The sequence below is a fragment of the Sturnus vulgaris genome, chromosome 9 (genome assembly GCF_052056855.1).
Source record: "Sturnus vulgaris isolate bStuVul1 chromosome 9, bStuVul1.hap1, whole genome shotgun sequence".
Lineage (NCBI taxonomy): Eukaryota > Metazoa > Chordata > Aves > Passeriformes > Sturnidae > Sturnus > Sturnus vulgaris.
This window is the reverse complement of record NC_142251.1, coordinates 659,166-684,529: the sequence shown is the minus strand read 5'-3', so window position 1 is coordinate 684,529 and position 25,364 is coordinate 659,166. Positions and strand designations below refer to the sequence as shown.

Here is a 25,364-nt window from a genome sequence, read left to right as displayed (position 1 = left end):
CAGGGCTGGGAATATTCCCAAAATCCACCCTGAGCTCCCCATGCCGTTCCCTCTCCTCCTGTCCCTGTTCCCAGATCCCAAATCCCCCCGGCTGTCCCCTCCTGTCAGGGAGTTGTGCAGAGCCAGAAATTCCCCCTGAGCCTCCTTTTCTCCAGGCTGAGCCCCCCCAGCTCCCTCAGGGATTCTCCAGCCCCTTCCCATTTCCCTCAGGGATTCTCCAGCCCCTTCCCATTTCCCTCAGGGATTCTCCAGCCCCTTCCCGTTTCCCTCAGGGATTCTCCAGCCCCTTCCCATTTCCCTCAGGGATTCTCCAGCCCCTTCCCAGCTCCATTCCCTGCCCTGGAAGGGAAGAGCTGCTGGAATTTCCATGTGCAAGAAGCAAAACCTCCTAGAAGCAACTAGCAGCAAAACTCTGTTCTATTTCTAATATAATTTATAGATATGGGTACAATATTTATGTTTGATCCCCATTTAACTCCCTGCAGACCAAGCTGCTCAAATCACATTTTCATTTTCCTCACTGAGACCCTCAGAGCACCCAACCCCACTCATCTCCTTTTGAAATCCATCTGCAAAGATCTTTGGTGGGAGAAATTGCACAATGAATTTAATTCATGGTCAGTTTAAGCCTAAGTAAGTATTTAAATCTAAGTAGGGATAATTATTAGAGAGGATCTTCTGATAAAAGTGATGATTAAATTGTTATTTGGGCACAGAATTTAATGAGCAAAATGCCTTTTTCTTGGGGTGCACGATCTCAGAGCTCAAGTCCTGTAAGGGATGCAGATGTTTAAATGTTTAAAAATAAATTAATAAACAAATAAATAATCACAAGGAATTCTTTGATCTCTCTTTAAGGCAGAGTTCTTTGCTCTCCATGTATTAATTAAAGCACGACCTGTCTGCTGAGCTTATCTGTACAAAGTCAGGACTGTTCATATTCTCCTTTTCTGTGCTCCTTTTATTGCCTCTGCAGCCCGGGCACAGCAGCACCGCTGAACCAATTAAGTGGCTGGAGCACAAGGTTTATTACACACACTCAGAAATTAAATTCTTCAACACCCAGTAATGAGGAAACCTTAAAATGCAAGAGAGTGGGCAGGTGCAATCCATCAGAATAAACCCAGCCTGCTGCTCTCTTTAAGGGTTTATTGGGACTATAAAGTCGGAGTGGAGCAGAGTGATCAGGGTAGAATTAGAATTAGTGATTAGAATTCACGGGGAATTCACTGAGAATTAAAATTCACTTGGGCAGGGGGAGGGAATTCAGGAAGAGCTCTGGGAAAAGCAGAGGGAATTCAAGGAGGGCATCGTCCCACTGGAGCCTGGAGCTGCTGCTGCTTTTTGGGATGAGCAGCCTGCTGTCCACGGACTGATGCTTTGGGTTTTCTGTTTTCTGTTTTCCAGAATCTCTGCTGCTTGCTGTGTGACTCTGGAATTTCATGTCAGGTGTTGGTGAGTTCTGTTCTCAGGGCAGGGACAAAACAATTCCTTTCCAGCTGGAGAATCAAGGACAACTGGGACCCAAAAATCAGAAACAATGGGAAGGGAAAGGGGGAAAACCAGAGGGGCTGAGACTGCACAGCCTGGGGCTGTGGGGGGATCACTGACCCCAATGTGTGCATGAACCAAAACTTAGAAAAGTGTCAAACTCGTCACCAAAATCCACCTTGGATTGGATTTGGATCCCGTGACCAAAATCCACCTTGGATTGGATTTGGATCCCGTGACCAAAATCCACCTTGGATTTGATTTGGATCTCGTGACCAAAATCCACCTTGGATTGGATTTGGGTTCAGCCCTGGCCGGGCTCTGGCACTGCCCAAGGTGAATCCTTCCAGTAAATATTGAAACCTTCCAATAAATTTGATACTGAATATAATGAAGGGCAGGGCAGATTTTTGGGGATGACAGGTTTTGGGGTCAGCGGGTTTTTGGGGTCAGCAGGTTTTTTGGGGTTTGCAGATTTTTCAGAGTTGGCAGATTTTTTGTGATGACAGATTTTTGGTGCCAGAGGGTTTTTGGTATAGGCAGGTTTTTGGGTTTGTAGATTTTTGGGGCTCCAGCTCTGCAGCAGCTCAGCCCCTCTGGGGTTCCCTCCTTTGGGAAGTGGCCGCTCCCAGTGGGAATCCAGGGGGGTCCCCAAATCGGGGGTGACAGTGACCCCAACCTCGGCTGCTGTGACCCCAGCCCGCAAACACCCCTGGCCTTGGGCCACGAAGGTTGGGAACAGCCGGGATTCCTTCTGGAACACGACGGGAATGACAGGAAAATCCTCCGGGACCGATTCTTCCCGATATTCCTGATCCCGGATCCCGCTCCGGCAGCGCCGGCACCGGGATATTCCCGAGATATTCCCGAGATATTCTCAGGATATTCCCGAGACATTCCTAAAATATTCCCGGGATATTCCCGATTTCAGCTCCCGCTCAGGCAGCGCCGGCACCGAGATATTCCTGAGATATTCCCAGGATATTCCTGAGATATTCCTGAGATATTCCCAGGATATTCCCGAGATATTCCCAGGATATTCTCGAGATATTCCCGAGACATTCCCAGGATATTCCCGAGATATTCCCAGGATATTCCCGGGATATTCCAGAGACATTACTAAAATATTCCTGGGATATTCCCGGGATATTCCCGGGATATTCCCAGGATATTCCAGAGACATTCCCGGGATATTTCCGAGATATTATCGGGATATTCCCGATTTCAGCTCCCGCTCAGGCGGCGTGGGCACCGGGATATTCCCGAGATATTCCCGAGATATTCCAGAGATATTCCCGGGATATTCTTGATCCCAACTCCTGCTCCGGCAGTTGGGGCAGGTACCGGGATATTCGCAGGATATTCCTGGGATATTCCTGATCCCGGCTCCTGCTCCAGCTGCAGCTCAGGCACCAGGATATTCCCGAGATATTCCTGGGATATTCCTGATCCCAGCAGCTCAGGCACCGGGACATTCCCGGGACATTCCCGGGACATTTCCCATCCCGGCCTCACCGTGTGTCGCAGCTCCAGGTGAGGCGGGTCGGGACCGTGCCGGTGCTCCCGAGGTGTTCGGGGCCCTTTGGAGACGGGAGCGTTTTCCCGAGCGCTGTTTCCCATCCTTATTCCCCTGCCACAGGAACATTCCGAGCGGGAGCTCTGCCTGGGCGGGGTTGCCGTGGAAACGCGGCGGATGCGGGGAGGATTTGGGGTTTTTGTGCCGGGAGTGCGGGTTTGGGGCACGGGGGGACACTCCATCAGCTCTGTGTCCCCTCCATCAGCTCTGTGTCCCCTCCATCAGCTCTGTGTCCATCCCCCAGCTCTGTGTCCCCATCCCTCAGCTCTGTGTCCATCCCTCAGCTCTGTGTCCCCTCCCTCAGCTCTGTGTCCCCATCCCTCAGCTCTGTGTCCCTGTCCCTCAGCTCTGTGTCCCCATCCCTCAGCTCTGTGTCCCCATCCCTCAGCTCTGTGTCCATCCCCCAGCTCTGTGTCCATCCCTCAGCTCTGTGTCCCTGTCCCTCAGCTCTGTGTCCCCATCCCTCAGCTCTGTGTCCCCTCCCTCAGCTCTGTGTCCATCCCTCAGCTCTGTGTCCATCCCTCAGCTCTGTGTCCCCATTCCTCAGCTCTGTGTCCCCTCCATCAGCTCTGTGTCCCCATCCCTCAGCTCTGTGTCCCCATCCCTCAGCTCTGTGTCCCCTCCCTCAGCTCTGTGTCCCCTCCCTCAGCTCTGTGTCCCCTCCCTCAGCTCTGTGTCCATCCCTCAGCTCTGTGTCCCCTCCCTCAGCTCTGTGTCCCCATTCCTCAGCTCTGTGTCCCCTCCATCAGCTCTGTGTCCCCATCCCTCAGCTCTGTGTCCCCATCCCTCAGCTCTGTGTCCATCCCTCAGCTCTGTGTCCCCTCCCTCAGCTCTGTGTCCCCATTCCTCAGCTCTGTGTCCCCTCCCTCAGCTCTGTGTCCATCCCTCAGCTCTGTGTCCATCCCTCAGCTCTGTGTCCCTGTCCCTCAGCTCTGTGTCCCCATCCCTCAGCTCTGTGTCCATCCCTCAGCTCTGTGTCCATCCCTCAGCTCTGTGTCCATCCCTCAGCTCTGTGTCCCCATCCCTCAGCTCTGTGTCCCCATCCCTCAGCTCTGTGTCCCCATCCCTCAGCTCTGTGTCCATCCCCCAGCTCTGTGTCCCTGTCCCTCAGCTCTGTGTCCCCTCCATCAGCTCTGTGTCCATCCCTCAGCTCTGTCCTGTGTCCAGTGCATCCCAGTACATCCCAGGACACCCTAGTGCATCCCAGTGCATTCCAGGACATCCCAGTACATCCCAGTGCATCCATAGTCCCAGACTGGGTTGGATCGGGGGGGATCTCAAATCCCACCCAGTGCCACCCCCACTGTCCCAGCCTGGCCTGGGACACTCCAGGGGCAGCCACGGCTGCTCTGGGAATTCCATCCCAGCCCCTTCCAGGGAACAATTCCTTCCCAATATCCCGGGAATTCTCTCCCTGAAATGTCCCCGTCCCCAGGGGTGTCACAGCTCCGTCCCCGCAGGGTTCCCCTGGCAGAATCCTCCAGGACTCTCCCCAAGCTCCGCCTGAGCTGAAGAATTGTTCCTTTCTCACCAATAAACAACAAAGTGCAGGAAAATCCATCCAGGAATTCATTGCAGGAGCTGCAACACAAGAGGGATGCTCACTCAGGGCGCCTGGAAATTTACTACGGAAAATGTGGTCATTCCTCTCCTCTGTCCCCGAATAAAGTCAATTATTGTGAAATAAATACATTTCCCCCCCTTAAAAAAGGAAAAGTAAGAGTTAGGAACAATACAGGAACAATAAAAAAATATATTCCCCCCTCAAAAAGGAAAGGTACGAGTTAGAAACAATACAGGAAAAATAAATAAATGCATTTTCCCTCTCAAAAAGGAAAAGTAAGAGTTAGGAACAATACAGGAAAAATAAATAAATACATTTCCCCCCTTATAGAGGAAAAGTAAGAGTTAGGAACAATACAGGAACAATAAATAAATAAATTCCCCCCTTCAAAAAGGAAAAGTAAGAGTTAGGAACAATACAGGAACAATAAATAAATAAATTCCCCCCCTCAAAAAGGAAAGGTAAGAGTTAGGAACAATACAGCCAAAATGTTTTATTTGGGCAATACAAATACAATCAAATCAAAAATATCACAGATTTTCATACATTAGTAAGAAGTTACTGTACACTTGAACAGTTGCCATTTTTTTTTTTTACAGCTAAACAAAGCTTTACCTTTTATTAAAATGTATTTTTTTTTTCTTTTTCCTCTCACATAAAATATACACTTTGCACTGACGTTATTTTACATGGGACACCTCTCTGGGGAAGAACAGCTCACGAACAACGCACGACAGGGCCACCCTCCTCACCCCACACACGAGCACATCGAAGCGACACAGGCTGCTCCCGGGGCTGGAGGAACTGCTGGGCTTTATTTTGGGGGTCGGATTTTTGGGGTCGGACTTTTGGGGCCAGCGGATTTATGGGGTTGGATTTTTGGGGTTGGATTTTTGAGGCTAGCAGATTTTTGGGGCCAGCGGATTTTTGGGGTTGGATTTTTGAGGCTAGCGGATTTTTGGGGTTGGATTTTTGAGGCTAGCAGATTTTTGGGGTTGGATTTTTTGGGGGTTGGATTTTTGGAGCCAGCGGATTTTTGGGGTTGGATATTTTTGGGGTTGGATTTTTGAAACTAGCAGATTTTTGGGGCCAGCGGATTTTTTGGGGTTGGATATTTTTGGGGTTGGATTTTTGGGGCAGGATTTGTGAGGCTAGCGGATTTTTGGGGTTGGATTTTTTGGGGGTTGGATTTTTGGGGTCAGACTTTTGGGGTTGGATTTTTGAGGCTAGCAGATTTTTGGGGCCAGCGGATTTTTGGGGTTGGATTTTTGAGGCTAGCAGATTTTTGAGGCTAGAGGATTTTTGGGGTTGGATTTTTGAGGCTAGCAGATTTTTGGGGTTGGATTTTTTGGGGGTTGGATTTTTGGAGCCAGCGGATTTTTGGGGTTGGATTTTTGAGGCTAGCAGATTTTTGGGGTTGGATATTTTTGGGTTTGGATTTTTGAGGTGAGCAGATTTTTGGGGTTGGATTTTTTGGGGTTGGATTTTTGGAGCCAGCGGATTTTTGGGGTTGGATTTTTGGGGTTGGATATTTTTGGGGTTGGTGGATTTTTGGGGTTGGCAGATTTTTGGGGTTGATGGATTTTTGAGGCCAGCGGATTTATGGGGTTGGATTTTTGGAGCTGACAGATTTTTGGAGTTGTCGGATTTTTGGGGATGGAGGATTTTTGAGGTTGGCGGATTTTTGAGTGCGGATTTTTGGAGCCAGCAGATTTTTGGGGTTGGATTTTTGAGGCTAGCGGATTCTTGGGGTTCGATTTTTTTGGGGTTGGATTTTTTTGGGGCTGGCAGGTTTTTTTGTTTGGCAGATTTTTGGGTTTTGGCGGGTTTTTGAGGTCGGTAGATTTTTGGGGTTGGTAGATTTTTGGGGTCAGCAGAAGGGACTTTGGGGTGAGCGTGCTCTGGTGGTTTTCCTGGGGTTCAGCTGCCAGGAAATCCCTGCTGGGATGTTCCTGATGCCAGGGGGGGGTTGGGGCTGTAACACCCCATGGGTCATCCCAAAGCTGTGCCCTGATTCCAGAGGAATCCTGGATCCAGGGAATCAATGGAAGTCTGGTCAGGCAGAGCAGGGGGAGCCCTCAGTGGGGCTGGATCCCCTGATCCCACCAGGACAGATCCAGTGGGGCTGGATCCCCTGATCCCACCAGGATCATCCAGTGGGGCTGGATCCCCTGATCCCACCAGGAAAAATCCAAGGAGGGGTCAAAGTGCTGTGGGAACAACTTGGGATCACCAGGAGGCTCCATGGGAGCTTCCCAACCCCACCAGGGAGTGCTGGCCCCGGATCCTTTTGGGATTGAATTTGGGATTGAATTTGGGATTGAATTTGGAGGGCAGATGCAGCAATAAATGCACTCATCCCTACAGGCTGGAGGAGAACCTGGAATGAGCTCGGGGCTCTGCCAACCTCAGGCTGAACGAATTGAAAGAAAAGGAAAAGGAAAAGGAAAAGGAAAAGGAAAAGGAAAAGGAAAAGGAAAAGGAAAAGGAAAAGGAAAAGGAAAAGGAAAAGGAAAAGTCACCGTGGTTTAATCCTGGGAGAAGTTCTGCTCATAACCTAAGGAAAAATTTCTGGGATTTTCCTCTGGCAAAGTGATTTTCTTCCCTGCCCGTTGTACAGCAGTGAGGGGACAGGGAAGTCAGGGAGTGGCTTTGGAGAAATCTCTGTGTTTTAAAGAGGATTTGAATGGGATGGCGAGGAGGGATGTGTGGGGCAGGGACACAGACACCGTGTGTGCTGCAGCGCTGGGCTTGGAACGATCTGCCCCGGCTTGAGAGCCCCCAGAAGGCTCCTGCCACTTCCTGAGGGCTTGGGTTTGGCAATGTCAGCCCTAGCTGGGATCTCAAGGCACCTCTCAGACCCCAACTCCTCCTTCTGGTCCCGTCCTGCTGCCCTTTCCACAGAAACCCTCCCTGCCTGAGGCATCGCTGCCCGCCGGGATCCCTGCAGGGAGCTGGGAACGGGGGCTCGCTCCTCTTCCAGCACTCCTGCCATCCTCAGGAATAAGGCATCCGTTGAGTTTAGTTACTGTAAACCACTTCTGAAAAACGAAAATCCTCACCTTGTCCTGGCACCCCGAGGGGAATTATTTAGAAACCAATAAAAAAGAGTAAAATATATATTTATATATATATATGTATAATTATCCTTTGCTAGTCGTAACACAAGGTACAATCTGCAACCTGATTTGGGAATTAAAAACAATCCTGGACACAAAACAGAGGGGCTGGAGGGAAAAGGGACTCAGCATCTCCCGTGGTTTGTGCATTTGCTGGGTTCATGGCTTTGTCCTCTCTGGGGCTCGGGGTCCCTCAGGGAGAGGCAGCTCAGGGGATCTGCACCCCAGAGCCAAATCCAAACTGGGAATGGGGATCAAATCCAAACTGGGAATGAGGATCAAATCCAGACTGGGAATGGGGATCAAATCCACACTGGGAGTGAGGATCAAATCCAAACTGGGAATGAGGATCAAATCCAAACTGGGAATGAGGATCAAATCCAAACTGGGAATGGGGATCAAATCCATACTGGGAATGGGGATCAAATCCAAACTGGGAATGAGGATCAAATCCAAACTGGGAATGAGGATCAAATCCAGACTGGGAGTGAGGATCAAATCCAGACTGGGAATGGGGATCAAATCCAGACTGGGAGTGAGGATCAAATCCTTAATGGAATGAGGATCAAATCCAGACTGGGACTGAGGATCAAATCCACACTGGGAATGAGGATCAAATCCAAACTGGGAATGAGGATCAAATCCTTAATGGAATGAGGATCAAATCCATACTGGGAATGGAGATCAATTCCAAACTGGGAACGGGGACCAAACCCTCGCTGGGAAGGAGCTCTGTGTGTCAGACTGGCCGAGTGTTGCCCACACGTGGAACGATCTCCTTGGCCCGGGCAGGGGGGTGAGGAATTCCCAGCCCCAGGTGCCTCCCAGGTGGGAGCTGGCCCTGCTCCATCCCTGCCAGGAGCTCTGGGGATGTTTTTGTGCCCGGCTGCTGCTGCCGGCCGGGGTTTGAGTGGGATTTGATGCAGTTGGAGCCGGCCCAGCCGTGGGAATGGGTTCTGCAGCAGGGCAGGGGTGACCAGGGCACTGCCAGCGATTGCATTTCCTTGGATTCGCTTGGCTGGCGCTGCTGGCAGCTGCAAACAAGCCAGGAAACAAATAAAGGATCTGATCTTTCCAAATAAACTCTGGGCCTCGGGCTGGAGGAGGGGTTCTGGCAGGGCTGGGTGGTGGGAATGGCCCGGAATGTGATGAACCGATGGCTCTGGAGCGGGGACAATGGCACATTGCACAGAAACGCTGCACAGAGGAGCCGGGGCTGCCCCTGCATCCCCGGCAGCGCCCAGGACTGGGCTGGAGCAGCCTGGGACTGTGGGAGCAGCGGGGAACAGGAGCTGGATGGGCTTTAAGGTCCCTCCCAACACAAAGCATTCCATGATTTGTGATTATTCTTGGATTTATTATGGATTCAGGCAAGGATTCCCCTGGGAGGGAGCTGCTCTCACAGGGCTGGGACTCGGCTTTGCTTTCCCTGGTGCTCTTGGCTTGTCTGGGATAAACCCGGGATTGGTTTTGGCTCTGGGTCACCCCTCAGCTCGGGGCTCACAGACCTGCAGCTCATCAAGACTCAGCTCCCATGCTGAGTTCTCTTCAGCCCCATCATTAATAAAATCAGAATAAATTTATTTAACTAAGCTGAGGTTTGGGAAATTCTATTTTTTTTTTTTTTTTAACAGGGTGTGTGGGATATTCTTTAGAGAGTTTTTTATATTTGGGACTGAGAATTCCACGTGTCCTCGCTTTCCTTGGATCACTGAGGTGGCTCTCACTCCACTTTGCAAACATTCTGGAATTGTTTAGGATTACCTGGCACTTTTTCACTGTGGACTCCAGTCAAACCCTTCCATGTACAGGCCGATTTTATTCTTTCCCATTTTTCACTGCATGGCTCTGCCTCACTTTCTGTAGGAAACGAGGAGGCGAGGCCAATATTTGCCATGAATGAAAATGGAAATTCCTAAGTCAAGAGCCAGGGCCGGCCCTCCCTGTCTGTTACACAAACCCAGCGGGGTTTGCTTTGTTTAAAGCACCGAGGTGTGAACCTCTCTGATTTGGTGTTTATTTTAATAAGAGCGTTTGATGGCTGTGGGTGGTTGGTTGTCACAGCACACGAGTCAAACCTGGCAGGTTTGATTTCTGACGGAGCACTTCCAGCCTGGATTCACCTCACTCCTTTACCCTGCAGGAAAAAGGACGCTGGGCTTTTGCCAAAGGGATTTTTGAGCACTTAAAGAGCTCGAAATGAGTGGGAAATATCGGTTTTCATTCATCAGCCTTATGTAAAACCGATTTAGCTTTTCCAAGGCAGTTTGATGGAATAGAATTGCTGATACTGGAGGCCTTTTCCAACCTCAGTGATTCTTTGTGATTTTGTGATTCTCTGTGATTTTGTGATTTTTGTGACTCTTTGTGATTCTTTGTGACTCTTTGTGATTTTGTGACTCTGATTTTGTGACTCTGTGAATCAGGGGAAGCCCGTGGGGTCAGGCTGCAGCTATCCCACAGGGAATTCTCCCCTGGGCTCCTTTCTCCTGTTTCAGGCTGATTTTAACAAACAAACCCTGATTAAATTGCCATTTAATTTAATCCCCATCTCTCCCCGGGGATCTCCAGGCTGTGCTGCATTCCTGGGTGTGGATCTTCCCTGTCAGCAGCTCCAGGGAATGCTGGCCTTGGTCTGCAGGGACCCCAGGGGACAGAGGGGACCCTGGAGCCTGCCCAGGGCTGGTGGGGAATGAGTGGGAGTGCTGGGCTGGCTGGGGTGGGGACTGCAACCAGGGCATCCCAAAAACACCCAACTGAATCCTGGGCATCCCAGTGCATCCCAGCACATCCCAGTACATCCCCAAAACCCCAGCTGCATCCCAAAAAACATCCAACTGCATCCCGAGCATCCCAAATACACCCAACTGCATCTCAGTGTATCCCAAAAACACCCAGCTGCATCCTGGGCATCCCAGTCCATCCCAGTCCATCCCAGTCCATCCCAGTCCATCCCAGTCCATCTCAGTCCCTCAGCACTGCAGTGATTCCCCAATCCTGGATTCTGTTCCTGAGGGAAGGGCTGTGCATCCTAACAGAACCCAACTGCATCCCAGCACATCCCAGTGCATCCCAGTGCATCCCAGCACATCCCAGTGCATCCCAGTGCATCCCAGCACATCCCAGTGCATCCCAGTGCATCCCAGTGCATCCCAGCACATCCCAGCACATCCCAGCACATCCCAGTGCATCCCAGTCCATCCCAGCACATCCCAGTCCATCTCAGTCCATCCCAGCACATCCCAGCACATCCCAGCACATCCCAGTCCATCCCAGCACATCCCAGCACATCCCAGCACATCCCAGTCCATCCCAGCACATCCCAGTCCATCCCAGCACATCCCAGTCCATCCCAGTCCATCCCAGCACATCCCAGCACATCCCAGCACATCCCAGTCCATCCCAGCACACCCCAGTCCATCCCAGTCCATCCCCCCTGGCCTGCTTTGCTCTCAGGACCTTTGGGAGCTGCAATTCCCAGCCTGGCCAATCCCGGGATTCTGTTGGGACATCACAAATGTGCTGGAGATTCCCAAAACGCTGGATTTTTGTTGGGAAAATAAAGAAATAAATAAATTGCTGCACGTCTACTTTGCAACCCCCTGTTGGTGGTTTAAGAATTTTTTTGGGTCTGCCCAGGAGCCAAATTCCCCTTCCTGGGAGCTCTGGAGGTTCGGGATGAGGCAGCAGTGGGGCAATAATGGGATCTGGGTCAGAAATGCAGAACTGCAAATGTTCCACACGTGGCTGCTGGTCAGGGGACAGCCCTGCAGCCACCAGGAAAGGAAAAAATAAAAAAAAAAAAAAAAGTTTTTAAAGTTTTCCCTGGAAAGCTGTACTCACCAGGAAGGGAAAAATATTTTATTTTATTTTATTTTATTTTATTTTATTTTATTTTATTTTATTTTATTTTATTTTATTTTATTTTATTTTATATTTGATTTAATTTCAATTTCATTCCCTATTCCAAACCCCTGAGCCAGGCCCTGCCATTGGCCCCTGTCCCCTCCCTGGAGAGCAGCTGGAGCTGCAGATTGTCCTTGGTGTGCAGGCAGGGATGAGCCTGGCTGGGAGAGGGGGAAATGGCTCTTTATTCCCTCAGTTGTGCAAGCAGTGACCCTTTTCCCATTTTCCCCTTTTCCCATTTTCTCCTTTTGTCCTTTTTCCCTTTTCCCCTTTTCTCCTTTTCCCCATTTTCCCCTTCCCCCCTTTTCCCATTTTCCCATTTTCCCCTTTCCCCATTTTCCCCTTTTTCCCTTTCCCCCTTTTCTCCTTTTCCTCTTTTTCCCTTTCCCCCTTTTCCCCTTTTCTCCTCTTCTCCTTTTTCCCTTTTCCCCTTTTCTCCTTTTCCCTTTTTCCCCATTTTCCCCATTCCTCCTTTCCCCCTTTTCCCATTTTCCCCTCTTTCCCTTTTCCCCTTTTCCTATTTTCCCCTTTTCCCCTTTCCCCCCTTTCCTATTTTCCCCTTTTCCCATTTTCCCCCTTTTCCCCATTTTCCTCTTTCCCCCTTTTCTCCTTTTCCCCTTTTCCCATTTTCCCCATTTTCTCCTTTTCCCTTTTTCCCCTTTTCCCATTTTCTCCTTTTCTCCTTTCCCAGCACCCGGGAATGGAGGGGGGAAAGGGCAGGGGCTGCCCAGAACTGAGCTCAGGGTTTGGGAATTGCCTGGGGAAAGGGAAGGGAAAGGAAGGAAAGGTGAGGAAAATTAAGGAAAAGGAAGAAAAATGAAGGAAAAATAAAGGAAAAGGAAGGAAAAGTAAGAAAAGGTGAGGAAAAGGAAGGGAAAGTAAGGGAAAGGAATGAAAGGTATGGAAAAGCAAGGAAAGGTAAGACTTTAAACCGCATAATTAATGGTCCCTAATTAGCAATAGCCTTGGAGCAGCCACTTCCTGGAGCCTTTCTCAGGACATTGGGGGTTAAAGATAAATAAAAAAACTTCTCCTCCTCCCCCTGGGGCTGTTCCCTGCAGCAGGGATGGGATTTTGGGATTGTCCCCCGGAATTCCAGCCCGGAGAAGGCAGAGGGCTGGCACAGGAATTCCACAGAGCCCAGGGAAGCTGCAGCCCCTGGAAGGTCACATTTTATTGGGCAGCCCCTCTCTGTCCCAGCGCGAGAGATTTCTAAAGTTAATTACCAAATCTTTGCCATTAAATATGCAGCAACACGTATTTTCCAGTACTTCAGCTTTAATTTAGGTCCCTTGAAAATTTAATATCTGACTTTAATATTTAATGCTGCCCCTGAGATGGGTGTAGGAATTTCGAGTCTATGCTTTGAAGGAAAGGAACCCTGGATTTCTTCATGGAAAGGGTTGAGATGGAGAATTGAGGAAAAGGGTCTGCCCTGAAAGGATCCAACTCTTCCTTCTTTCACCCTACACGTGTGTATTTTATGTGGAGGGGCACTGTAGGGCTCATCCCGCTCTAATTAAGGCCTCTCATTTATTAAAAATATCTTTAACATGTTTGCAGCACAGCACCAAACACTGAGAAGCATTATGATAATTTTTAAGGCTGTTTTCTCTTTATCATTCTGGGAGGGGGATTAGCTGCCCAATTAACACACACCATTAATTTGTGAGCTGAGTTTGAAGTGAAACGAGTAGCACAGGATCTGTGGAATTATTTAAGAATCGACATTAGAGTCAAAATGCACAAAAACCCTGGGAAAGGTCCCGTGAGCTGCCGGGGTTTGGCGTTTAAAAGCTGCTGGAGCTGGATGAGCCGGGGATTAAAAGGGTGAGGGTGGGGTGTGAGGTTGCCTGGAGAGCTCTGCCTCAATCAGAGGGCAAAGGAAAAACCCCAGTGCAGTTGTGGGGCCGGGCTGGGGGTGAAAGAGCCAGAGTTTGGGTGAACACCTTGTTTTCCTGAACGTGGGGACAGCAGCAGGACAGGATGGGCACAGCAAGGCTGGGTGACAGGCGGGGACAAGGACTGGGGGGGAAGATAAAGTCCTGCTCCTGCAATTTCCCAATGCCAGAGCCCCGCATTTATAATATTTATAATGTATTTATAATGTATTTATAATGTATTTATAATGTATTTATAACATGGACACGTTTCCTGCACTCAGATCATCCCTCCCAGCTTTTACTGCTCCACTGCCATGGGCTGATCCCCACGGGATCATCCCATAATACCCTGGAGCAGGACTGTCCCCACAGTGTCCCCTCCCTCTGGGCTCAGCCAGCCGTTGTGACAGCGCGATTCCCTGCCAGATGTGCAAACCGCTGGAGCCGCGTGGAATGGGTGGCCAATGTCAGTACCCAGCACTCGGGGGATGGAGCTGGCTGGGAATTGGGAACTGGGAATTGGGAATTGGGAACTGGGAATTGGGATCTGGGAATTGGGAATTGGGATCTGGGAATTGGGATCTGGGATCTGCTCCCAGGGATCAGCGACAGGAAGAGGCTGGAGCTGTGCCAGGGAGGTTTGGCTTGGACACTGGGAATATTTCCATGGAAAGGGTGGAGGCATTGGCAGGGCTGGGTCCCCGTCCCTGGAGGGTGTGACAGCCCTGTGGATGTGGCACTTGGGGACACGGGGCAGTGCTGGCCTTGGCAGTGCTGGGCATGGTTGGATTGGAGAATCCCAGGGGAGATTTTCCAACCCAAAACAATTCCATGACTCCATGTGATGCAATATCCCATTCCCTGCACGGGACAAGAGGCTGAGTGTCAGCTCTGCTGGCTCTGCTGCTGTTTGAACCCTGCTCAACTGATGTAGATCCCTTCCAGGGAAATATTCCATTCCATTCCATTCCATTCCATTCCATTCCATTCCATTCCATTCCATTCCATTCCATTCCATTCCATTCCATTCCATTCCATTCCATTCCATTCCATCCCATCCCATCCCATCCCATCCCATCCCATCCCATCCCATTTTCCTGAGGTTCCCCATCCTGCTGTTTCAGGATTGAGGTGAACTTGGCTCTCACAGCTCACGAAATGTTGTGATTTTTTGGCTGAGCTCTGTCCTCACTCCCGTGACAACTTTGCTGAAGCGATCTGGGATGGGTTTGTCCCTGTGGGAACAGCTCAGAAGAGGGAAAAGGGGAGCAGGAGCAATTGAGGCTGGAGGAAGTGACAAAGAAGGGAAGAGTGCCGAGCCCTGCTGATGGAAATTCATTAGCTCCGGGCTGAATAAGGAGCTGTGAATCTCTTTGAGTGTAAGAGCTCTGCCAGCTTGCAAAGGAGCAGATGTGCTCACAAGATGGATAGTTGCAAATAGTCAAAATACTGTTTTTTGGGTTGTTTTTTTTTTGCTTTGGTGATTATCTTTTTTCATCTAAAATAAATCCAGATTGTGCATAGGCTGGAAAACAAAATAACAATATTTGGAGAGTGGGAGTGTTTATTTAACAGGTGGCTTATTTAGCAAATGGTTTACTCCTGCAAAAATAATATTCCTGCAGGATCCTGCAGTGATTGGGAACATCTGAGAGCAGGAAGGCGTTTTGGGGGGTGATTGCCTCGTGTGGGCCCGGGGTGGGCTGCTTTAATGAAGAACATCTGCAGGAGCTTTGCTAATTGCATCTGCATCTCTGATTGACTGGGAGGGGGTGCTGGAGAGTCACCCCCCCCTTCCCTGGGGACAGCAACACCCCAGGGAGGGCTTGGAAGGGACTCTGGGATGGGTCTGCAGGGATATCCCCTATAACAGGGTGCTTCTGCTCTTATTCCAGGAATTTATCCCATAGAGAGCAAAAGCAGGAAGATGCCCTGGGGGGAAAGGGTTAGGGCAGGAGCTGAGCTGGATCCCAGCATTTTCCCTAAAGCTGATTTTTGGTGCACGCCACTCTTTGCCCCTCAGTCACCAACTCCAGCCTTGGAGTTTGCAGATGTTGAGGGATTTGGGAATTTGGGGGTTTGGGGTCTGCAGGACGATGGTGTCCCCAGGCAGGTCCTGCCCCAGCCCCAAACTGTGCTTGGACATTCCCTGCCCTGGCTGTGCCCTCTGGAACCTGAGCTGGAGCTGTTTAATTACAACAGTTGGGATAATTATACCCAATTCTGCCTCCCTCCAAGGCTGTCTGTCACACTGAGCAAATACAAATTACTCCATGCTGTGGGGATTTTTATCCTAAACGTTCTTTATTCTCATTAACCCCTCCAAAGGCACTGTCCATCACCACTGGGGGGTCCCTAAGGTCCTTCCAGCCCAAACCCCTCCACAATTCTGGGATGAAGTCGCTGGTGCTGAGCAGCACCTGCCTTGGTGAGCTGTGCTTTGCTTTTGCTTTTCTACCTCAGCCTGTGGAAAGAATTATTTTCCAAAAATATTTGTAATCTGTTGGAATATTAAAGCGCTTGTCAGAACTCCCGGGTTTTTCCAGAGGCGTGAGCATTAAATTCGGGTAAAGTGCCTTTGATGACAGAAGTAATGTACACAATAAAGTGATTATTAAATTAGAGCAGCCCTAATTCTTGACATTCTTTTGAGGTGTCCCCCCGGTATTTATCTCATTTGTCATTTACAGCAACGATGCCATGATTTTGGGTGGGAGAGGATTAGAAACTGAGCAAGTTTTGGGATGGAGGAAAGGCTGGGAGGTTTTTTTGCCCGGACTGGCCAAACCAACTCTTCTGGAGGAGATCCTGGTGAAAGGGGAAGAGCCTGGCAGCAATCCTGGCAAACCTTTCCCATATGGCAAAGGAATTCCTGCACACCAGCACCAGCTGGGTGAGGAATCGAGGAGAGGAATCGAATTCAAGATCACAATTGTCAGAAAAATGAACACGCCTGGAGTGAGACCCACGGGGATCCCAGCTGAGAACGGAGCCAAGGCTGAATGGAGCTCTGGGAAATGCTCCTCTCCTGGTGGCCAGGGACCTTGTCCTGGTGGCCATGGGGACCTTGTCCTGGTGGCCAGGAGAGCCTGTCCTGGCAGCCCAGGGGATTTTGTCCTGGTAGCCCAGGGGATTTTGTCCTGGTAGTCAGGGGAGCTTGTCCTGGTGGCCCAGGGGAGCTTGTCCTGGTGGCCCAGGGGATTTTGTCCTGGTAGCCAGGGGATTTTGTCCTGGTGGCCCAGGGGATTTTGTCCTGGTAGCCAGGGGACCTTGTCCTGGTGGCCATGGGGATCTTGTCCTGGTGGCCAGGGGATTTTGTCCTGGTGGCCAGGGGATTTTATCCTGGTGGCCCAGGGGACCTTGTCCTGCTGCCAGAGCAGCCCTGCCCGGAGCCCTGCTCGTGCTGGATCCCATCTCAGAAATATTCCCCTGAAAACTCCTCTCCTCCCTCCTCGTGCTCATTAACCTTTACTGGAGTGCTAATTCTGTATTCCAGCAGAAGGTCAAAGCCCTCAGCCGCTTTTTTCCCGAGGAATGAAGTGTCTGATGCTCCATCTCTGCGGGGAAATGCCACACCAGGAGCTCCTCAGAGCCTCTTGACTGCGCCGCCGCCTTCCCGAGCAGCGCCAGAGGGTGATTAACTGCGGGAAATTAATTCTTTAAATGCGCTCTCTCACAGCGTGGCCTTTTGAAAAAGGTGCTTAAGGAGTCGGAGCAGAGAGCGAGGAGCTCAGTGAGGCTGCCAGGGCAGAAGGGAAAGGCTGGCAGGGCTCAGGTGACATTGGCCACTCCAAAGCTGCCCCTGAGGGTGGCAGCACGGACGTGGCCAGGGCAGGGAGCCAAGGAGCATCCCAGAGGGATTTGTGCCACCGGAGAGGGTGACAGCTCAGCCCTCCGTGCCCCAGCAGCGACTCTGCTGTTGTCTTTGTCCAATGGCTTTTTTTGGGTCCTGAAATGGGGTGGGAGCTCAGCCTGGGCTGCAGCCTCCTCCTCCTCCTCCTCCTCTTCCTCCTCCTTATCCCGCCTCTGTTCCTCCTCCTCCTCCTGTTCCTCCTTCTCCTGCCCCTGTTCCTGCCCCTGTTTCTGCCCCTGCCTTCCCCTTCTCCATGGCTGGAGAGAGAAGGGAACCAAGAGAAGGGGACCAAGAAATAGGGACTGAGAGATGGGAACTGAGAGAAGGGGACCGAGAGAAAGGGGCCAAGAGATGGGGGAGAGAGACAGGGACCAAGAGAAGGGAATGGAGAGAAGAGGACCAAGAGAAGGAGAAAAAGACACAGGGATCAAGAGAAGGGGAAAAGGGGACAGGGACCAAAGATGGGAACTGAGAGAAAAGGACCAAGAGACCAGGATTAAGAGATGGGAAGGAAGAGACAGGGATAAAAACACAGGGACCAAGACCCAGAGCCCAAGGGCTCAGGAGCAGCACACAGGAACGTTCCTGTCCCATCACACATTTTGATTTTCTGCCACTCACAACACAGAGTACCGGGGAGGACACGTGCACCTGTCCTGCTAAAAGTCATTTCTAAACGAGTCACAGGGATTTAGGAGCCGTAATTTTTGGCAAACACACATTAAATCCTCTTTATACAGAAAACAGTGGCAAGCAAGAGCTGTTGCTCCCCTCTCTCAGCCCCCCAGGCTCTTTTTAAAATGTTTTTGGGGAAGGATTTGCAGTCATTTACTCCAAAGTTAATTTTTTTTTCTCCTTTATGGTAAAAGCTGTAAGAAGGTCAAGGACAATGAAAAAACAATGGATTTGAAACTCAGCTCTTTTCGCAGCTCATTTAAGAGAGGAAAATCAGCTCCTTGAAGGTTTGAGAGCTTTCCCAGCCTAAGGGACCGTGCAGAGCCCAAATTCCTGCAGGACCCGGCTGAAGGGACACAAACCCCGAGCAGCCCTGCAAGGCAGAATTACCCACCCTCCCCGGAAAAAAGGAGGTTTATAGCAAAAACAGCTAAAAACCAGAGCCAGGGTGGGCAAATGTGGCTCAGAAAATCTGGAAATTCTTGGAAATCTCATCCTCAGCCACCCATTGGGAAACCAGGCTGCTGCTCCAGGCTTGGGGGGTTGTTCTCATTTGGGGCTCACATTTGAGGGGTGTCCTGGGCGCTGATGCCTCTGGTGGGGCTGGGAAGGGAAGTGGACAAACTGATGGCACTGCACAGAAATCACAGCGTGCCACGGGCCAGCCGGGCTTGGTTTGGGCTGAGAAAATCCTAAAAGGAGGAATAAAATTCGGGCTGGAATGCAATCCCCACTGCGGGCAGTTTGTGAGCTGGCAGCAGGGGAGGAAGGGGGTGGGATAATGAACATCCCAATTCCTGGGAGATCAGCGCAGCTCTGCTGTCCCCTCCCTGTCCTTCCCTGCTGCACAAGGGACATTGCTGGTGCTCCTGGGATGCTGGGGCTGTCCCCGTGCTGGGGCTGGGCATTTGGGGTCACTCTGAGCTGGGCTGCTCCTGGCAGAGGTCGCTGAGGGAGAAGCCAGGCTCTGCTGTGGCCACGTTTGTGCAGGCTCTGTCACACCCCTCCCATCTCCTGGGGAATAAACCAGAGCAAACCCTCAGGATCACTCTGGCATCACTTGGGACTGAGGTTCAGCCCCTGAGCCCCCAGCAGAGACCCCCGAGCCTCTCCCAGCTGATCCCAGCCAAGGGCAGAGCAGCCAGGGCGGGTGGGTTCTGCTCCTCCCTCATCCCACAGCGCAGATTCCTCTGCCCTGAGATATCAGCGAGTGAAAACTGAGCTTATGAGAGCTGGCAAATCTGCTGATCGCTGCGTTTTTTAGCATGAGAATTTTCTAATAAAAAAGAACCTTGGGGCTCTTCATGAATTAGGCATCAGGAGCTGGAGCAAACAGCTGAAGGTGCCCCAGCAAAGCCCTTGCTCACACGGAGCTGTGAGAGCAGGATTTGCTGAGAATCCCTTCCCCACCAGAGCTCGGTGGCCCTGCCTTGCCCTGCCTGTTTCCAGGTGGATTATGGACTTTTCCTGACTGCACAATAAATCCCTGCCCTGCCCTCAGGGCTCAGGGAAGGAACACAAACAAGGATTGAACCCCAGCACAGCATCCCTGCCCTGCCACATCCCTGCTGCCCAAATTCAGAGCTCCCTTCCCTGCCAGCACTGATTCCTCTGCTCTCAACACTAAGGCTGAATGGAGAATTTTTCATTCCTGTTTTTTAAATTCCCTCTTTTTTTTTTTTTTTTTTTTTGGCCAACATTTCCTCATTTCTCTGTGTCCTGCGTTGGCAGCTGCAGCGTGGCAGGAGGGTTTGGGGATGTGCCCCCCATTCCCACAGCCCTGTGGGGTTGGGGAACACCCAGAGCCCTCACCCTGCCCCAGCTCGGAGGGGTTTGGGTGTGTGGGGCACATGGAAGAGGATGGGGCAGTTTTTGGTGGCCCCACAGCAAACCCCACACTGCCAGTGCTGGAGTGCCAGGCTCCATCCTCTCCCTGCTCCTCCTCACTCATGGCAGTTCATGCAAGGATTTGAAAATTGTTGAAGATTCTTTTAAAAGAAATGCTTTCCCCCTCTCCTTTATTATTTTTTTTTTCCTCCAACCCCCTCCATGGCAGCTGTGAAATGTGGATTATTTACCTCCAGACTGGGCACGAGGCAGACCCAGCCTCAGAAGTAAATGCATATTCAGTCTTTAAGGCATATTTATCCATGTAAATAGATATTTTGGTATACACATTCTTCAAAACACAGTTCTGTGGACTCCGTGGAGGTTTTGGTAGCAGAACATTTGCCATTGTCTATTTCGAACACTTGCTCAGAAAATGTGCAAAAAAAGCAGCTGTCACTGGGATGGGTTTAACACTCCTGGATCTTAAAAACAGCATCGACTCTAAAAAAAAAAAACCTATTGAAAAGTTTAAAAAAAGCTGTCTGGCTCTGAAGGATCCTGCCAACTACAAACCCTTGAGAAACTGCCTTTGTTCCTGAGCTGTGAGACACCCCTCAGCTGAGTGGCAGCACCGTGCCAGGGCCACAGCAGTGTCACAGCAGTGTCAGTGTCACAGCAGTGTCACAGCAGTGTCAGGGTCACAGCAGTGTCACAGCAGTGTCAGTGTCACAGCAATGCCAGTGTCACAGCAGTGTCAGTGTCACAGCAGGGTCAGTGTCACAGCAATGCCAGTGTCACAGCAGTGTCAGTGTCACAGCAGTGTCTCAGCAGGGTCAGTGTCACAGCAGTGTCACAGCAGGGTCACAGCAGTGTCACAGCAGTGTCAGTGTCTCAGCAGGGTCACAGCAGGGTCACAGCAGTGTCAGTGTCACAGCAGGGTCACAGCAGTGTCACAGCAGTGTCACAGCAGTGTCAGTGTCACAGCAGTGTCAGTGTCACAGCAGGGTCACAGCAGGGTCACAGCAGTGTCAGTGTCACAGCAGGGTCACAGCAGTGTCACAGCAGTGTCACAGCAGTGTCAGTGTCACAGCAGTGTCAGTGTCTCAGCAGGGTCACAGCAGGGTCACAGCAGTGTCAGTGTCACAGCAGGGTCACAGCAGTGTCACAGCAGTGTCACAGCAGTGTCAGTGTCACAGCAGTGTCAGTGTCACAGCAGGGTCACAGCAGTGTCACAGCAGGGTCACAGCAGTGTCACAGCAGTGTCAGTGTCACAGCAGTGTCAGTGTCACAGCAGGGTCACAGCAGTGTCACAGCAGTGTCACAGCAGTGTCACAGCAGTGTCACAGCAGTGTCAGTGTCACAGCAGTGTCACAGCAGGGTCACAGCAGTGTCAGTGTCTCAGCAGGGTCACAGCAGGGTCACAGCAGGGTCACAGCAGGGTGGGGACACAGCCCTGAGTGACCTCCCAGCCTGGGGGCTCCCCTGATGGAAATCCCCAGCCGAACCTTTTGTTTCCGTGTTGGGAAGGGGGGAATCAGTGGGGTCAGACAGGACAGGGTGAGGAAGCCCAGAACAAACCCAGAGCGCGCCCCACAAGGGACAGGGCTGGCACCGGGGGGTCCCTCCCAGCCCCAAACCCTCTCCCATGGCTGTGGTCACTCTGTGGTGCCAGTTTTGGGAGCACAGATGCCAGCCTGTCCCAGCCCAGCTCACCCAGAACCAGGTGTCCCCTTCTGTCCCCTTCTGTCCCCTTCTGTCCCCATCTGTCCCCATCTGCTGCAGCTCCAGTCCTGCCCAAACCCCCAAACCCCCAAACCCCCAAATCCCCCAAATCCCCCAATCCCCCAATCCAGGCTGCAGAGCCCCTGTGGTCCCTCCCACCCCCCAGCACTGCCAGCAAGCTCCTGCCCCACAGAGACCCCCCTGGCACCCAGACACAGCTCCCAGCTCTGCTCTTCTTGTGGCTTTGGGTTTTTCCTTCTGGGATCCTCAAGGGGGATGTTCCCCCCCCCATCCAGGTGGAAATCAAACATGGCACAGGACATCTCGTCCCTGTCTGTCACCCAGAGCCTCTCCCTGGTGCAAATGCAAACATTCAACACTTCACTGTGTATTCTTTTCTTTTTTTTTTTTTTTTTTTTTTTTCCATATTTAATAAAGCTGCCGTTCATTCTATTCTGTTGCTGGAAAGGTCAGGTTCCAAATTTCAGGAGTCACTGGAATGCAGTGTATCATTGGAATGCAGGGTTTGATCCAGCCACAGTATAGAACCCTCTCCCAGTTTCACACACAGGGGTGGGGTTATCCATATCCTTATTTTTTCCTTCAAAAAACTGCACTGACACAAGACTTCCTGCAGCACCACTGTTTCTAGTGAATGGATTCTAAAATAGAGCACTTTAAAGCTGCAATACAAGAGAGATCACGATATCAGGGCTGATAAACTCACTGGAGTCGAGTTTGCACCCTTTCCTTGCAGAATGGCTTCCTTCATGTTATTCCAGGTTTTAAAAAACGCCTGAAAACATTTCTGAAAACAGCAACTGCTTGGCACACGCTGTAAATAATGAGAGAAATGATGCAGTCTGTCAGTGAACACGTGCAAAGAGACCCGGGATGGGTTTTTGCCACCTTTGGGAGTGAAATTCTCTGTTCCTGCCCCTTCTCAGCAGGGACAGCAGAGGCGCTGAGCCCAGGAAACTCAGAGTCCTCCTTGATGAAAAAAATGGGATTTTGGGACAGCTGAGTGTTCCCAGTGCTCGGCCGAGCTGCTCACCTGCTGCGAGGAGAAAAAAAATGGGGAAAATGGGAAATTTGTGTCACCTCCTGGAGCTCAAACACAGAACCTGGGAATGATCACAGTGAAAGTGGAGCTGTGGCCCCCAAGGCCAGGCTGGATGGGCTTGGAGCAGCCTGGGATGGTGGAAATGTCCCTGTCCCTGTCCCTGTCCCTGTCCCCATCCCCATCCCCATCCCCATCCCTGTCCCTGTCCCTTTCCCTGTCCCGGGCAGGGGTGGGGTGGGATGGGACAGGTTTTGGGGGTCCCTCCCAACCCAGCCCAGCCTGGGATTCTGTGACAACAATTTCGTTATTCCTGCTGTCATTTATTGTTTGTGAGCAAGTCAGGAGCTCTTGGGGCCGCCTGGGCTCGTGGTGTCCAGGGGCTGCTGGCCAGGGCCACCCCGGGGAGTCACACAGGTGGCAGCTCTCGGTCAGGTGTGAAGTGTGAGCAGCATCTGTGTGCAGGGCTTGAAGGGATAAAAAACCACCACGACACACGATTTCTGAGCTTGGTCCTTCTGTGTCACAGCAGTGTCCTCTCGAGGGTCAGCGTGGGATGGGGGTGGGGGCTGGGAGGGGAGCAGGTCCCCCCAAATCCTGCCTGTCCTGGTTCCCCCAAATCCTGTCTGCCAGATCCCCCAAATCCTGCCTCTCCTGGTCCCCCAAATCCTGTCTGCCAGATCCCCCAAATCCTGCCTGTCCTGGTCTCCCCCAAATCCTGCCTGTCCTGGTCCCCAAATCCTGCCTGTCCTGGTGGCTCCTCCAAATCCTGCCTGTCCAGATCCCCCAAATCCTGCCTGTCCTGGTCTCCCCCAAATCCTGCCAGTCCTGCTCCCCAAATCCTGCCTGTCCTGGTCTTCCCCAAATCCTGCCTGTCCTGGTCTCTCCCAAATCCTGCCTGTCCTGGTCCCCAAGTCCTGCCGGTCCTGGTGGCTCTCCCAAGCACAGCCTCGTGCCCCCAGCAGGAGCACCCTCGCTGCCACAGGGATATGTGGAGTTTCAATTCTGTTTGATACTCCAGGGATCTGCAGGTGTCTCACGGTTCAAAGCATCCTTTATCATCGCTAAATCAGCCAAACCAGTACAAAATTGAGTGCAAGAAAAATACCAATTCACGCCGGCTTTGCCGGTAATACAAAAGGGAGGGTCCTGACATTTGCAGCCAGGTGGGAATTTGGCTTTAGGGGAACGCTCCGACATTCAAAAGGTGCCACAAAACAATTTGAGCTCTGTTTTTCTAACGGGAAATGTCGTTTTTACAGAGGTCAGTGGTGGCGGAGGGAGGAACAGAGAGGAGCTGGTGCCAGCCTTGAGCTAAACCCCGTCCCTGGAGCAGCTCCTGCAGGTGGCACAGGAGCCTCCCCGGGCACCTCTGCCCTCCCCGGGACATTCCTGATGCTCCAAAGGATGCTCCAGCATCTCCCAAAACACATTCCAGACCGGTTGGAGAGGAAGAGGAAAGTCGTGTTTCATGAAGGCACAACCATGCTGAATTGGCAGGAAGGAGGGAAGAGAACAAAAGCAGTACTGCACAACGCAGTTATAGTACAAGGCTCATTCTTGAAACCTGAATATCATGCTAGAAGAAAATCTAGATATGTGTAATATTTTGAAGAAATATTTTGAAGGCAATATTATTTGATTTTTTTTTTTTTTTTTACTCAAAAAAGAACAAATGTTTTTTGTGTAAGTTTGGATAGAATGCTAGTCGAGGAGGGAACTGAGTGTTTGTATTGCAGCCTTAAAGAAGCACATTTTTACTGCAATATCTTTTTTTTTTTTTTTTTTGTAAACTACAGCCTGCGACTCAGCAGACCATGACTGAATGCTTCTGAAAACTCGTCGATTACAAACATGAAATCACAATTAATATCCTCTAAAAGTAATTTCAGAGTTCTCACGTCTTAGAAAAGGACAATGTGTACTGCTCCACAAGGTAATGCAGCTAATCCGAAAAAAAAAAAAAAAAAAAAGAAAAAAAAAAAAAGAAAAAAAAAAAAGAAAAAGGAGTCGAATTAAAGTATTTACATAATGAGCAATTCCACAGAAGGCGATCATCCCCGTGTCAGCACTGGTTACATCCCACGCCGCTTTTCACAAACTCTACCGGGTTGGATCCAGCCATCAGCGCTTTTCCACACAATCCTTAAAAGCCTCCTTTGGGTCTTTTACAGGTGGTGCAGGAGGATGTTCTTCAGGTAGAACACGCTGCTGAGGGAGGAGAGCGCCAGCACCAGGGACCAGCAGGAGAGCAGCACCTCGGCGTGCCCGGTGATGCCGTACTGGGCTGTACTGGGAGCTGCAACACAAGCACAGGGTGTGGTCACTGGGCTGAAAAGAGAGAGGAAGGACAGCGAAAAAAGGCCAATTTATTGTACAGCCAGCCCGGATTTAAAGTGTGTCAGTGCAGCCAGGACAGGACAGGAGCTCATGGGACAATTGGGAAAAACATCCTTGGGACAGCACCTCAGGATGTGTCCCACGGGAAAGACACCAGGGGTTAATGTTGGTGATGAATTCCACTCTGTTTGTCACCGTGTTGTCACCCTGGGAGACTCCTCCCTAACTGAAGCTGCAGTCAGCTTGTCAGCCTGGGAATGGAGCTGAGAGTCAGGAGAAATCCAGGCCTGGGAAGGATTCCCAAGCTGGAATTCCCCAGCTCTGTGAATGTGAGTGTCCACACAG

General features: G+C 51.0%; 2 protein-coding genes and 1 long non-coding RNA gene across 11 annotated transcripts in view; 1 reads left to right on the top strand and 2 right to left on the bottom strand.

The window, feature by feature from the left end:
- Positions 1–1,183: 1,183 nt before the first annotated feature.
- LOC148222751 (uncharacterized) lies at positions 1,184–7,751 on the top strand. The gene is made up of 2 exons (XR_015805280.1): positions 1,184–1,455; positions 6,999–7,751. It is a non-coding gene; the product is annotated as an uncharacterized LOC148222751 (long non-coding RNA).
- On the bottom strand, positions 5,100–6,877 carry LOC148222752 (uncharacterized). Its single transcript, XM_088169536.1, has 5 exons — positions 6,865–6,877; positions 5,953–6,544; positions 5,745–5,856; positions 5,517–5,570; positions 5,100–5,485 (listed from the first exon to the last, which is right to left on the bottom strand). Exons 1-5 carry the CDS (start codon positions 6,875–6,877, stop codon positions 5,312–5,314), a joined length of 945 nt encoding a protein of 314 aa, XP_088025662.1. The 3' UTR covers positions 5,100–5,311.
- NEGR1 (neuronal growth regulator 1) overlaps positions 5,100–25,364 on the bottom strand; it is a 188,009-nt gene continuing 167,744 nt past the window's right edge. For 2 of the 9 annotated variants that reach the window (XM_088169564.1, XM_088169558.1), the window contains 2 exons: positions 11,090–24,978; positions 5,100–10,721 (listed from right to left, as the gene is read on the bottom strand). In XM_088169564.1, coding sequence (XP_088025690.1) covers positions 24,848–24,978 — 131 coding nt within the window. In that variant the 3' untranslated portion in view covers positions 5,100–10,721; positions 11,090–24,847. Of the gene's footprint in view, positions 10,722–10,959; positions 24,979–25,364 lie in introns of those variants that run through there. The other 7 variants (XM_088169560.1, XM_088169561.1, XM_088169562.1 and 4 more) reach the window with 7 other exon arrangements.

Coding starts and splice junctions, on each gene's coding strand:
- LOC148222752 (XM_088169536.1), bottom strand. Junction 5,857..5,952: donor AACCCCAAAAATCTGCTAGC/CTCAAAAATCCA, acceptor AAATCTGCTAGC/CTCAAAAATCCAACCCCAAA. Junction 5,571..5,744: donor AAAAATCCAACCCCAAAAAT/ATCCAACCCCAA, acceptor CTAGCCTCAAAA/ATCCAACCCCAAAAATCCGC.